Source organism: Berghia stephanieae, chromosome 9 (genome assembly GCF_034508935.2).
Source record: "Berghia stephanieae isolate SIO BIC M18660-M18661 chromosome 9, UCSD_Bste_1.3, whole genome shotgun sequence".
Taxonomy (NCBI): Eukaryota; Metazoa; Mollusca; class Gastropoda; order Nudibranchia; family Aeolidiidae; genus Berghia; species Berghia stephanieae.
The window spans coordinates 37,280,462-37,295,520 of NC_088368.1; the positions used below are offsets into that span (position 1 = coordinate 37,280,462).

General features: G+C 36.9%; 1 protein-coding gene across 1 annotated transcript in view; it reads left to right on the top strand.

The window, feature by feature from the left end:
• Window positions 1-6,712: 6,712 nt before the first annotated feature.
• LOC144980168 (dual specificity mitogen-activated protein kinase kinase 7-like) overlaps window positions 6,713-15,059 on the top strand; it is a 31,968-nt gene continuing 23,621 nt past the window's right edge. The window contains exon 1 of the mRNA XM_078927742.1: window positions 6,713-6,859. Coding sequence (XP_078783868.1) covers window positions 6,742-6,859 — 118 coding nt within the window. The 5' untranslated portion in view covers window positions 6,713-6,741. The remainder of the gene's footprint in view (window positions 6,860-15,059) is intronic.

The window sequence follows — 15,059 nt, forward strand, 5'->3', positions numbered from 1 at the left end:
TCATTGTTCCATACCTTAAGTTTTGCACGCAAAAAGACGCTCTTCGAACACTCTCCTTTGTGTATAATTTTCAATTCAGAAAAGTGAGTGGAGCAGGCACTTATGTTGATAACAACAAGAGAAGAAGTGAGTAGGAAAGTGCCACGATCGTGGATAGCTCATACGGTAGAGTCACGCTCTCCCCGGCCAGGCGGAGTTGTCGTACCAGTAAGGTTGCGGGTTCAAACCCCCATCACCACCGCGAAATTTTTATTCTCTATTGTCTTCTGGCACTTTCCTACTCACTTCTCCTTTGTGTATAACTCGGTTGTACCGATGTGTAACGATCGTGGTTTTTGTTGGGTTTTTTTCCACATTTGTTATGCACATCTCGACGACGAGGAGAAAGCGGACGAGGAAGAGGAGGAGGAGGAGGAGGAGGATGAGGAGGAGGACGAGGACGAGGAGGAGGAGGAGGAGGAGGAGGAGGAGGAAGAGGAGGAGGCGGAAGAGGAAGAGGAGCAGGGGGAGGAGGAGGACGAGGACGAGGAAGAGGATGAGGAGAAGGAGGAAGAGGAGGATGAGGAGGGGGAGGAGGATGACGTATCTTTCAGTCTTTGTCTTGGAATGAAATTATTTGGTTTTGTCCTGGTCCCGTTGAGAGGAAAACAGTCAAATGGATGGTTTTATTTCCCCCTTTGTAAATCATTTAAAGAACATAAAGCACCAGGACCAGACAACATTACCGGAACTATTTTGAAAAACTGTCACCAACAACTGGCTATACCTTATACAAAACTATTTCAAAGGTCAATCGATGAACAATCAGTGCCAGTACTTTGGAAAACATCGATTGTTGTTCCAGTTCCAAAAAAGCGTTGTCCGACGGTATTGAACGACTTCCGTCCAGTGGCGCTTACATCGCTTGTAATGAAATGTTTAGAAAAAAAATTTAAATCTGAGCTCCTACAAAAATGTTATGACCTGAAATTGCTAGATCCGTACCAATTTGCATACCAGCAACATCTCAGTGTAGAAGACGCACTATTAACCGCCACAAATTCGATCTCAAAACACCTTGACCAAACGCCCTCGAATTACGCCAGAATCCTGTTTGTCGACTTTTCGTCAGCTTTTAATGCCATGAACACAGATATTTTGCTTCAAAAGTTGTGCAACATGGATATTCCAAACTACCTTATTAAATGGTATAAAGAGTTTCTGACCCATAGATCGCAATGTGTAAAATTGGGTGAATATATCTCCAACAAAAAGAACGTTGTCGAACGGATGTCCCCAAGGCTGCGTGAGTTCCCAATCCTGTACATCTTATAAACCAACGACTGCAGACCATCCTTTGAAAATTGTTTTATAGTGAAATATGCAGATGATACTGCTATTCTTGGCTTATTAAAAGATAAGGTTACCGAAAAGAATTATTTCAAACAAATAAATATATTCACCGATTGGTGTAAACAAAATCAGCTTGAATTAAATGTTGAAAAAATGAAAGAACAGGTGTTTGGTGTAAAAAATAAAAACGACTTAAAGTGTGTGACGATCGTAAAGATGATGTTGAGATAGTTGACTATTTTAAATAGTTAGGAATAACCATTGATAGTTCCCTCAATTTCTCTCAACATATTGATATAATATCTAAGAAAGTTGCCCAAAGATTATACATCCTAAGGAAATTGAGAACATTTCAAGTAAGGAAGAAAACTATGTTAAGAGTTTATGACTCATTGATTAAAAGTATAATTGCGTTTGGCTGCACCATATGGTTTGGCGGATGCCGGCTTAAAGATAAATCAAAAATTTCAAATCTATCAAAGACCATCAAAAATAATAAACCATCCTCTTGATGGAGTAGAAAGAATTCATGGAAAAGCAATAGAAAGGAAAGCATTCTCAATTACCAACAATAAAAAACATATTTTATACCATGAATTTAGTCTTTTACCATCTGGGAGAAGGTTTTGTCAGATTAAATGTAGAACTAACAAGTATAAATCAACGTTCGTTCCATCAGCAAGAAAAATTTTGAATATTTCATATGGTACAGAAAAACCAAGGATTGATTCGTTGACTGATTAACTGATTAATTTATTTAATGTTAGATTAACTAACCAATTAACAATGATGATAACTTTGGTGTCGAATTGCCACAATTGTAACAAATTGAAAACCAAATGAATATGTTTATGTTGTGTATATCGCACGTGTGAAAGAAAGAAATGAAGAGAGAGAGAGAGAGAGAGAGAGAGAGAGAGAGAGAGAGAATGAGAGAGAGAGAATGAGAGAGAGAGAGCGAGAGAGAGAGAGAGAGAAAGAGAGAGGGGGAGAGAGAGAAAATAAGTAGGAGTGAAATATCTGTTCAATGTTACAGTTATCATTTAACGTTATGACAAGTGTAACTAAATGACAAATTGCCATATTTATGGACAATAAAGATCTATTATTATTATTTATTATTATTATTATTATTATTATTATATTATTATTATTATTATTATTATTATTATTATTATTATTATTATTATTATTATTATTTATGTAGTGTAATAGTTTTTAATTTAAAATATATTATACTTTGTAAATATTTTATCCCCTTTATAAGGGGATCCTTTGTGCCTTGATGTGACTTTTAGGTAAGTAATGTCACACACACACACACACACACACACACACACACACACACAATAATAACGTATTCAATTCCCTATTATTACTATCTATGTCTTAGTTTGTTTATGTTATTTGTGTGTGTGTGTGTGTGTGTGTGTGTGTGTGTGTGTGTGTGTGTGTGTGTATGTGTGTTTTGTGGGGGTTTCTTGGGGTTTGTTTTGTGATTTTCACTTCAGATCAAGAATATTTCCCTCATAATCTTCTTATTCATCAACGCTAATAATATGGGTTAAAAGTGTCACAAACGCTTCAAACCAGCTAAAATTCAAAGACAACGAGCTTCTCATAATCATTTTCGTTCAATATTTTTTACGGACTACAGCTGGTTAGCAGGTTATCATTCACTCTCACAAAACATCACACCCCCCCCCCCCAACCCCATCCCCAACCCCACCCCCTTTGCTACCTGACCATTATGAAAGCATGAATGGATGACTTAAATTAATCAGAAATCTACATGAGTGATCAGAAAACTGATGTTTACACTCGGGTGACGCTGAAGATAAAATAACAAATCCCTTTTGGTTTATTAAATGGATGAATGAATAAATTAATAAATAAATTATTTATGCTTTTGAAGTGTCAACTATGAATATCAGGAATACAGAATTATTCGATACAAGCAAATATGTTACAGTGAATGACCTAATCAGTCGGATGGTGAAAAGGTTTGGACTGCGATATTGTCAAGTTTAGTCAGGTCAATTTTTTATCAAAAATGAATTCTTGTCATAAATGATTAAATCAACCGTTTTGTACATCTTCGGGAAAATTGAAAGCTTAATTTCACTTCTAAATATTTTTTGCAGCTAGTCAAGTTGAAAAAGTATGAGATTTGATAAAAGTTGCTGGATACCTTTCCCATACATCTGACTATAACAATGAAAAAAATCACGCAATTTACTTCAAATAAAAATTATAATGCTCTGGGGACCATATTCTTTCAAAATGAAAAAAAAAAATGCAAATCCAAAATTGTCACCTTCCGACTGGTTATGTCATGCACTGACACATATAATCATTGACTCCTACTCTTCTTCCTGCTCCTTCTCATCATCCTCTTCATCCTCTTCTACCACCACCACCGCTATCATAAAAAATTATCCTCCTCCTCCTCTACCACGACCACCGCCATCATAAACATTTATCCTCCTCCTCCTCCTCCTTCTCCACCACCAACAACATCTCCTTCACTTCCGTCTCCTCCTCGACCTTTTCCATTCACCCCGTTTCATCTGCCATAACAAAATAGGCTTGTCCAGGGAAAAAGGGTCGCTGTGTCAGGTTGATGATTGGGGCGGGGTATGAGGCGCCAGGACGTTGGCTAGGTGAAAAGGGGGCAGTGAGCGAAAAGTTTGAAACCACTGGTCTAGTAATAATCGCCAAGGAGCTCAAACAAAGAACAGCGACACAATGTATTCTACAGCAAATTCAGGACTTAAATTATGTGACCTTAGCCAGGTCACGTCGGGCATAATCAAAACAAACATTCATATCTTTTTAAAACAGGAAAGAGTGAAGAGTAAAAGATGGATTTTCTCTCTTATATTCATTATTTGTTGTGTTTGTTTTGTTTTTGTTTTTGTTTTTTTTAAAAGTTATTTATTTTATTGTTAACGGCCGGGTACCTACTCATTTTACACCTGAGTACTGCGAGAGAATGTGAGTCAAGAGCCGTTTACAAGGACTCATCTGGCGAGGCTCGAACCCAGGACCATCCGATCCGAAAGCTAGGCTTGTCTTTGTTCCAAACCAATCATGGCCTTTATAATGAAATGACCTTGAAAGCTGTACAAACACGTTTTTAAATGTGTCAAATGTTGAACCAAAACAGTCAAACCTAAACTTATCTTCCAACTGATTCCAGCCTTTCTTACATTTGAACATTTACATAGTCATCATTTGATAAACTTGGGGATCCAGATAGCTCAGTTGGTAGAGCACTCGCTTCACACGCAAGGGGACGGGGAATCGATCCGGGGTGCAGTCAAGATTTTGTTTCTGAACACCCCCCCCCCCCTTGCCCACCCAGCAGTTAAGGGTTATCTGAGTCTGTTATATTTGGAGGAAAGTACTTTGTGATAGACTAGCGTCCAATCCAAAGGATGGCAAGCAATTGCTATTATCCGTTTCACGCTATGGAGACCGAGATAAACTCCGGCTCCATGAGACGAATGGTTCTGAAGGACAACATTAGAACAACTTGCGCATATATATTGCACAATATCCACTAACAGTGCCCAAATCGTTTTACAACGTATCCTTAGCGAACAACACTTAAACGTGTAGGACGAGGCATGACGCCTGTTAGGAAATAATACATTTTTTTCTTCTTACAAAGACAAAGCTGTTAGGAAATAATACATTTTTTTCTTCTTACAAAGACAAAGCTGTTAAAGGCCGACTACCCATTTTTTCTTACAAAGACAGAGCTCTTGTTATTATTATTATTATTATTATTATTATTATTATTATTATTATTATTATTATTATTATTATTATTATTATTATTATTATTATTATTATTATTACAGTCGACTCCGCTCATACGCACACCTTCAGTAGTTCGGGTTAGTGTGTCGGTTAAGCGGAATGTGCGATTAAGCGAATGAGCTAAATATAGCATCTAAGTACCAGGCATTCATGTAGGACCTTCTTCGCTGAGTTTTCTACGGGCATGGGACCGTCATGTTTAAGACATGGCTTCAATAGAAAATTGTTGTTTTGTTTTTTTTAAATTGTTTTTTTGTTTGTTTGTTTTGTTTCTCATTGTTTTTGTTTTGTTTTTGTTTTTTTTTGGACGGTTGTTTGTTTGTGGGTTTTTTAGGAGGGGGGATGCTCTTATTTATTACTGGAGCTATTTTCTTAAAAATGTGACATTATTGTTTGTAAGAATAGGAGTCATGAAGCGTTGATTGCTTTCTATTCTGTGCAAGTTGTTTATTAACCCGTGTCTCCAATCTCACCAGTGTTGGTAGATCATCTTTCAAGCATTCGCCTTGGATAAAGCAGCGTAATTTGTCCACCGTATCAAGTTTTTCAGTTTTTGTCATGGGTGGTGTGTGATATTCTGATGGCTCGTTCTCATTTTCATTATCCAGGCGTTGTCTTTTGCGTGGTTGAACGGAGTCCAGTAGCTCCTTAGATTTCAGTTCACCGCAGATGGGTATATTATTGTTACCCAATCAAGATGAAACAAAAGTGTAGCGTTTAAGCGGAGAAGATGTGCGATTAAGCAGAGCGAATATATAGAAAAACAATCGTTTTTCAGGAATGTGTAGCGTATAGGCGAGTATACGACTGCACTGACGTGCGTGCGGTAAAGCGGAGCGAACTGTATTATTATTATTATTATTATTATTATTATTATTATTATTATTATTATTATTATTATTATTATTATTATTATTATTATTATTATTATTATTATTATTATTATTATTATTATTATTATTATTATTATTATTACAAAAGACTTGCTTGAATCCGAAGGGCGCCGATGTTCATGGGATGTAACCAATATTACCCTCTTCTTCACTTATCATTTACTGCCTTACTTCCCTTATCAGCGATATCGCTTGTTTGGGGAAATGGTTTAACAATTAAATACAAGGACTCACGAGAACAGAAAACAGATCTGAACAAATCGAAGTATATGGTTTTAAATACACAAGTAAACTTGCAACATAGACACATATCGCACTTACATACATACACACACACAAACAAACACGCGCACACACACACACACACACATAGAGAGAGAGAGAGAGAGAGAGAGAGAGAGAGAGAGAGAGAGAGAGAGAGAGAGAGAGAGAGAGAGAGAGAGAGAGAGTAATGAAATGAATACATAAATAAGGTCATACGTTACAATTAGGCGTTCACCCAAACGTAATATTGGAATCGGGCTCAATTAAACAATCTTCTCACATTTCCCCTCTTTTGTTTTCTTAGATCTATGTTATCAGATGTTTATGCCCTCCTTTGTATTCGGTGTTTTAAAATTCGAAACTAACGCTAATAGTCGAAAACTGTTATTAAGACTATCGAGTCATGTGACATTCTCCCATCAAGATGTCGTCTTCTCAGTTCTTTCTGAACAAAATTGACGAACTGCAGAAACGGTTGTTGGCAGAGAATCGCCAACATGACGCAGATACGGGTTCACCAAACCCTAGAAGACCGAGATTATGTATGTCTTTCATTCTTAGCAGAAAATTTGTATGTTTTCAACCTTTGTAGTTAATCTCGATTTGGGGAATTTCCCTTTCTTTCCCCCAAAAATCTACTCATCACTCTCCTCCTACTCATACTCACTACTCCTGGTCCTAGCCTAGTTACTTGTCCTGCTCCTCCCAGTCACAGCTATGACACTGTAATTTACAACTGGCTTTTTGTCTTATTGGTCACTAACTTGCCTGGTTTTTATTTAAGTCATCTACGCTGCTTTTTATTTTGGTGGCATTTTTATGCACCTCCGTTGGATTGGAGTGTACAAAAACGCACCGTTTTTATGCACCTCCATTAGTGTGTACAAAAATAAAAAACACACCGTTTTTATGTTTATGCACCTCCGTTGGCGGTGATGGTAAATTAATGAAAATGTTGCTGCATACGTTCATGAGGTTTAAATAAGCACGCTGCACTTAGTGATTACCTATGTAACTATGTACGTTTATACAATGACAAGAAATTAAAGAATAATAACAATAATTAAAAAAATCAAAAATAAAAAGAAACATGGCAGACAAATACTGATCTCAAATAAATAAATGATTTTAGAAAATTACAATCGAACTTTTTTAAAAACATGATAAAAAGTTTTTGACAAAAAAAAAAAAAAAAAAAGAAAAGACAAAAAATTAAACAAAAATAAAGTAAATTAAAAAAAAAAATGTCTACAATTCGGTACTTTGGTAAAAAATTCAAATTGGGTTGAGCTCAATGAAACCTATATCATTATAAAGTGCTTTTCAACGCGATTCTAATGATACTAAAATTGTGAAAATCAGATTAGCAGAAAAATGGTCTTTATTTGCCTTTGTTATTTACTGACGTACTTTGTGACCTGGGACTCTTGCATTTCCGGTAGTAACCACCATTTGAATCTCAAAACTGGCCTAAAATGGCCGCTAAGATTTTGAGTAAGGATTTTGCTGGAACGAATTTCATGGATGCGGTATACAGCTTTGCCCTGAATTTGATTTTATTTAAAAGTTAAGATGTTAACCCAACATGCCATCATGAAATTTTGATTTACCAAATTCTCGTTTTTTAATTATCCAAAGCTAAATTATACCCTATTTTATTCACAATCAAAAGATATACTAAATTGTCATTGATTTTAAAATAAACTACACCAAACGATAGAGTAATTCCTCCTGAAGAAAATAAGACTTAAATCATTAAAATCCATCAATAAACATAAAATCTATGGAACTTTTTCTGAAACTCATCACTCAAAAGTCCAAAAAATCGGGTCACAGCCACTAGGCCATTTATCAGCTCCCTGCTGGAGGGCCAAATGGACGTTTACCAAAGTACCTACTACAATGGGAATCGAACCCGGTACTTTCAAGGTTAGAGTCTGACAGCTTGTCCACTGCGCTACGGAGCCACCTGACTGTTCATCACATTTAATAAGGTCTTTCTAAAACATTATTTTACCTTCAATGCAACTTCTATTTTCTGGTTTCATATTTTGATTTTTTAAATTATTATTATTTTAAAAATAAATTTACTAACCAAAACATCCTATAGATCTCACAATATAACTTTCGCCATGTCCAAATACAGAAACACAATATCGCTGATGAATTTGGGTGGGATGCGCATCCGTGACGGAGGTGTATAAAAACGATCCGTTAAGATACACCGTCAACGGAGGTGCATAAAAACACTACGTTTTATTTTATGCTCCTACTCCTATGTCTTGTTTTGTTTAATGGGATTTTAATTTTACCTTCTCTAACTCTAAACTCTTAACTAAAACCGATAACTGATACTGATGATACACACTGACTTGACTAAGACTGAAGGGAAATTCCACGAAAATGTCAACCGAAGGGGTGTTTTACAAATTCTTAAGAACATATTAAAATTTGGTACCAATTTGTTGGAAAATCATTCAGGATTATGAATATAAGGATATTTCGTGCATATTTGTGGTACAAGATGCTTATTATTGCTTTATGTAAGGGTATCCCCTATTTGAAGAACGAAAAGAATATTTTCTCAATATTATAAATCTTGCAACTTCTACAAAATTATAGCCACCTTTGCTGTTGTTTATTGATATTAAAACAATTATAAGTATCAGGAACCTATATAAACATTCAAATTTACGATTTTAATGAAATGTTGTCCTCATCGGTCGTTTTAATGACCTTGGGAAATTGTATGTCAGTCCGTTACCATTAAAACAGTATTTTTTCATCTACGAAAGATGTGATTGTTGTACAGACTCACTATTTCAGATTTTCTGTTCTTACATGAATGGCTTTAGCACTGTAAGATAATTTTTCAAGAAATTTATCATTTAAGGTACTTTTGTTGGGTAACGGACTGACATTTTTTAGGGTAACGGACTGACAGTAACAGACTGACTAATTCTATTTTAATTCAAAAACAATATATAAAAGTTGTTTTTTAAGTCTCAGGAGTAATGTCCACTCCAATGTGTTTCAACTGATCAGGCAGCCATTTTATAAACATTTGGATCATAAAATTTCAAACACTGGTCTTCAACATCAATCCTGCTATTTTGCAATAGGTAAGTTGAATCTTTTAAAGCTTATGAATCTTTTGATCACTTGAAGATTTTTGCTATGTTTGAATTGAGGGAATAACACTGTTTATTGTTCTATAATATCCATATGACAATGGAGCCAGTAGTAGTCGTCTGTTAAAGGGGCAAGAAGCCGTGGGAGAAAAAAAAAAAGAAATCAAACATTTAAATTAATGTGGAAAACTTTTGAGTCACTGAGGCTTTAAATGTAGTGGGTCAGCAAACTGTTTCGCTGTGTATAATGTCAATATTTTAGTTGTTACAAAGTAATGTGATACAAGTTAGAAATGAGTTTTATTTTCTTAGTTTTGCTATATTATTTTTAAGAAAACAAGATTTGCTTTTTATTCCGATTTGACTTTCATAGCTTATGATGTAATTTCGCTCAATTTCTTTATTCACAGGTTCAAGATGCCTACTCTATCCATGGTTCAAATAATCAAGAAAGACTGAAAACTGATGGGCATTACATTGTTTAGGAAAAAGTTAGGCAACAAAAGCAGGAGTCTCAAAGAAAACTTGAAAGTGATTGTAAAGGACGCTTAAAAGAAATAACAGGATTTTTCAAGCAAAATGAAAAAAAAAAGAAGAGAAAAGCCGATCAATCTTCAACTCCAAAAGAAAGTAAACCAAGCACACCTAAATCCACATTTGCCTCACATTTCAGCACAGGAAAGTAAAATACTGAATTCAACTTTGAGTGTCTACAATCCTCCCAAAAATTAAAAAAAAAAATTAAATGCCTGTACTGCTAAGGGCACCCAATACATCAACCAAAGGTTTTTGAAATATTTTTATCATGGGCTTTCAAGATGAAATAAAATAAGTTGATCGAAAATTTCTATTTGGACAAGAAGTACTTTTGGCGAGCACCAAGGGAAAAAGATTTCATAATTGTGAGAGATGAAAAAAGAGAGGACGAAAATTCAAAAAAGTTTCCTGTAAAAAAACCCTGAAAAAGAGGTGTCGATTGTTAGTGAATTACATCCAGGAATCAAAATTGGCTTAAGATTATTTTGCTCCCCCAGAACCTCAGAATGTACTTCTAAGAGAAATCCCACAATCTGCATAGGAAAATTGTAACAATCAAGGATAAAATGGTCCAAATGAAATTTTTGAAGATCTTTCTCAGATCTTATAACTGGCTTTCTGGTCAAGTGCAGATGAGGAAGAGATTGACTGCCAATACTATCGACCAGTTTGCAGTGACGGTCATGGCCTATTGACAATTCCTAAGCTTGAGGAATCAAGATGAAATACAGAATAAAAATTAAGCTTCAAAAATAAGTACCAAAGAATGTTAAACCTTCCCCAGTTTCAAAGTCCTTTCTTATCTACATTTTTTTTTTTTTTTTTGATAATTTAATTTCATAGTTGAAATAAAATTCCTGTTTGACTTGACAGAATAGATTTCAACTCCATGAATCATTATTTCATTATTTAATTTTTTCAAAAGCAAAGTTGGGATTGAGGTAATCAGATGTCACCCATCGAGTTACTCATCATGCCCAATGTAGCTTGACATCCATATAAGGAAGAGTATTGGTTTGATTAATCACACTGGGTATTCAGTGTTGCTCGTAATTACATAATGTGTTCTTTGCTCTGGATTTTATGTAGTAACCGTTATTCTGAGTAATAACATTCAGAGGTGTCAGTCCGTTACCATCCATTTGTCAGTCCGTTACCGACACTTTTTCAGAGACTGCAGATTCAAATTTTGGACAATCTTTTAAATATTGCTAGTGGGTTGTAGAACAACATCTCGTGGTTACTATAAAAGAACTTATTTGTTACTGGAAGGTTTAACTTCAGAAAGTTTGATCCATCTACATATAAAATTGAAAAAGATGGATTTTCTGATGCCAGTCCGTTACCAACATTATAATGTCAAAAAAATTCAAGTTGATAAAGATTCATCTTTATCCTTATGATATATGATAAGGACGGACATGATACATGTCCATGGGAAATATTAGCTCCATACAATAAATACGTTGCATTTCAGAGCACGAAATGTAAGCATTTTTGGTCTGATTTGTCAGTCCGTTACCCGTGGAATTTCCCTGAAACTGAATCAACAACTGAGACTGTGTATCATACTGTATCATAAACCATACTGTGACTATCTCAAAATAATGATGTCAAAAAGACGTCACTTCTCAGTCCTCAGTTTGGCCAAATTCAAGATATTTTTTCTCTCACTTAACAAAGAGAAATCTTTTTATCAAATTAAAATACCTAGATATGTATTATGCATCTTCTATATTAATATCAATGCATAAAAATGCGTGGGATGGTTAGTGTAGTGTATGATAGTAGAGTATTAATATATATAAATATATATGCAAACCTATTGTACTGTGTGCTCAGAGTCTGAGTCCTCTGTCCATTGAGTGATAGACGTGCTAAATGCTTATCATTTTATCATCATTTACTATCAGGCCTGTAAATCTTCCGACAATTGTCGGATTTCCAATAGTGCAGTTTTGCTCGATATATTCTGTTAAGTGCTGACATTAAGAAAAAAAATTAAAGTAAAAATAAAATTTGTAACAACAAAAAACAGAACGAACAAAAAAGAAAATAAAAGAGTTTTATTTAGTTCCTCGAAAAAATCTGTTTTTATTCTGTTTCGAACCCGGACTTAAGAAAAAAAGTTTTGGTTTGTCGCATCAACAACAAAACTAGATGGTCTAGTCAGTTAGCTTTATTATCATTCCACCTACACAATCCGCTAGACGTGGATGTATTCACTGCCTGCCTACTCTGCCACAGGCAACAACAAGATATGAAGTGAGTAGAAAAGTGCCAGAAGACAATAGAGAATAAATATTTTTTTTTTTTTTTTTTTTTTTTTTTTTTCCGCGGTGGTGGTGGGGTTTGAACCTGCGACCTTACTGGTACGACAACTCCGCCTGGCAGGTGAGAGCGTGGCTCTACCGTGTGAGCTATCCACGAACACAAAAACAGTGATGCCAAAACTCAGGTTTCACCGGAAAAAACTCCGGTCTGGAGCAAAAAATTCCGGGCTCCGGGCAACTTCCGTCAAATTCCGGCGAGGTCAAATTGTTCCAAGGACACATTCCCCCCCCCCCCCCCCCCCCCTCCCACCCCACATCCACGCCCAGTCAACCATATCCACACCACTACTCTGCAACCCCCCCACCACCACCACCCATCATCCAGTACCAACAACACTACTCACAACAACAACCTCATCATCATCATTATACAACCACCACACCACCACCACATCACATCATACCACTACCAACACTACTTACAACCACCACACCACTCATCATCATTCACTACTACTAACAACCACCACCAACACATCATATCACTACCACTACCTCACTACTTACAACCACCACCACCACCACACCATCATCACTACACACAACCACCACACACAACCACACCACCACATCATCACTCACACCACCACTACTACAACTACTACAACCACCACCACCACCTCATCATCATTACCACTACTACTACAACCACCACCACCACATCATCACTACAACTACAACCACCACCACCACATCATCATTACCACTACGACTGAAACCACCACCACCACCACATCATCATCACTGCAACTACCACTACTGCTGCAACCACCACCACATCATCATCACTATCACTATTACTACAACCACCACCACCACCACATCATCATCAGGACCACAACTACTACTACAACCACCACCACCACATCATCATTACCACTACTACTACTACAACCACCACCACCACAACATAGTTATTACTACCACTACAACTACAACCACAACCTCCACCACATCATCAGTACCACTACTACTACAACCACCTCCACCACATCATCATTACCACTACTACTACAACCACTACCACCACATCATCACTACCACTACTACTACAACCACCCCCACCACGTCATCACTACCACTACTACTACAACCACCACCACATCATCACTACCACTACTACTACAACCACCCCCACCACATCATCACTACCACTACTACAACCACCACCACATCATCACTACCACTACTACTACAACCACCCCCACCACATCATCATCACTACCACTAATACTACTACAACCACCACCACATTATCATCACTACCATTTGTACTAAAACCACCATCACCACCATATCATCACTACCACCACTACTACAACCACTACCTCATCTTCATCACCACATCATCATCACTACCACCACTACTACTACAACCACCACCACATCATCATCACTACCACTACTACTTCAATCACCATCACTACCACCACTACAACAACAACCACCACCACCACATCATCACTACCACTACTACTTCAACCACCACCAACACATCATAATCACTGCAACTACCACTAATACTACAACCACCACCACATCACGATCATCACTACAACTACTACTTCAACCACCACCACCATATCATCATCACTACCACTACTACTACAACCACCACCACCATTTCATCATTACTACCACTATTACTTCAACCACCACCACCACCATATCATCATCACTACCACTATTACTACAACCACCAACACCACATCATTCTCACTACCACTACTACTACAACCACCACCACCATATCATCATCACTACCACTACTACTACAACCACCACCACCATATCATCATTACTACCACTATTACTTCAACCACCACCACCACCATATCATCATCACTACCACTATGACTATGACTACAACCACCAACACCACATCATTCTCACTAACACCAGTATCTCTACCATTAAGGTTCTGCGCTTTACTACATTTAAAATAAGGAAACTTTGGGATTGTATTTGGCAATGTGTTTAAGTATCCTAATATAATCCTAATCAGTTATCTATTTAGAACTATACAATATGTAAACACAATGCCAAATACCATTACAATTCCTTTTTCTTTTGTGCGGGAATTCCTCTTTCGGCATTGAAATTCCTACGAGTGGTGTCTGAAACTCCTGTGAGCCAAATTTAAAGTTGGCGTCTCTGATTACCACTTCTACTACAACCACCACCACCACCGCATCATTACTACCACTACCACTACTACTACTACAACCACCACCACCACACCATCATCACTACAACTACCACTACTACAACAACCACCACTCCACATCATCATCACTACCACTACTACTACAACTAGCACTACCACTACTACTACAACCAGCACTACCACATCAGCATCAACACCACTATTACTACAACTACCACTATCACATCATCATCACGACCACTACTACTACAACCACCTCCACATCAACATCACTACCAATACTACTACAACCACCACCACCACATCATCATCACTACCACTTCTACCTCAACCACCACCACCACATCGTCATCACTGCAACTACCACTATTACTACAACCACCAGCATCACATCATCACTACCACTACTACTACTACAACCACCACCACCACATCATCATTACCACTTCTACTACAACCACCACCACCACCGCATCATCACTACCACTACTACTACTACAACCACCACCACCACTACATCATCACTACTAATACTACTACAACCACCACCACCGCATCATCACTACCACTACTA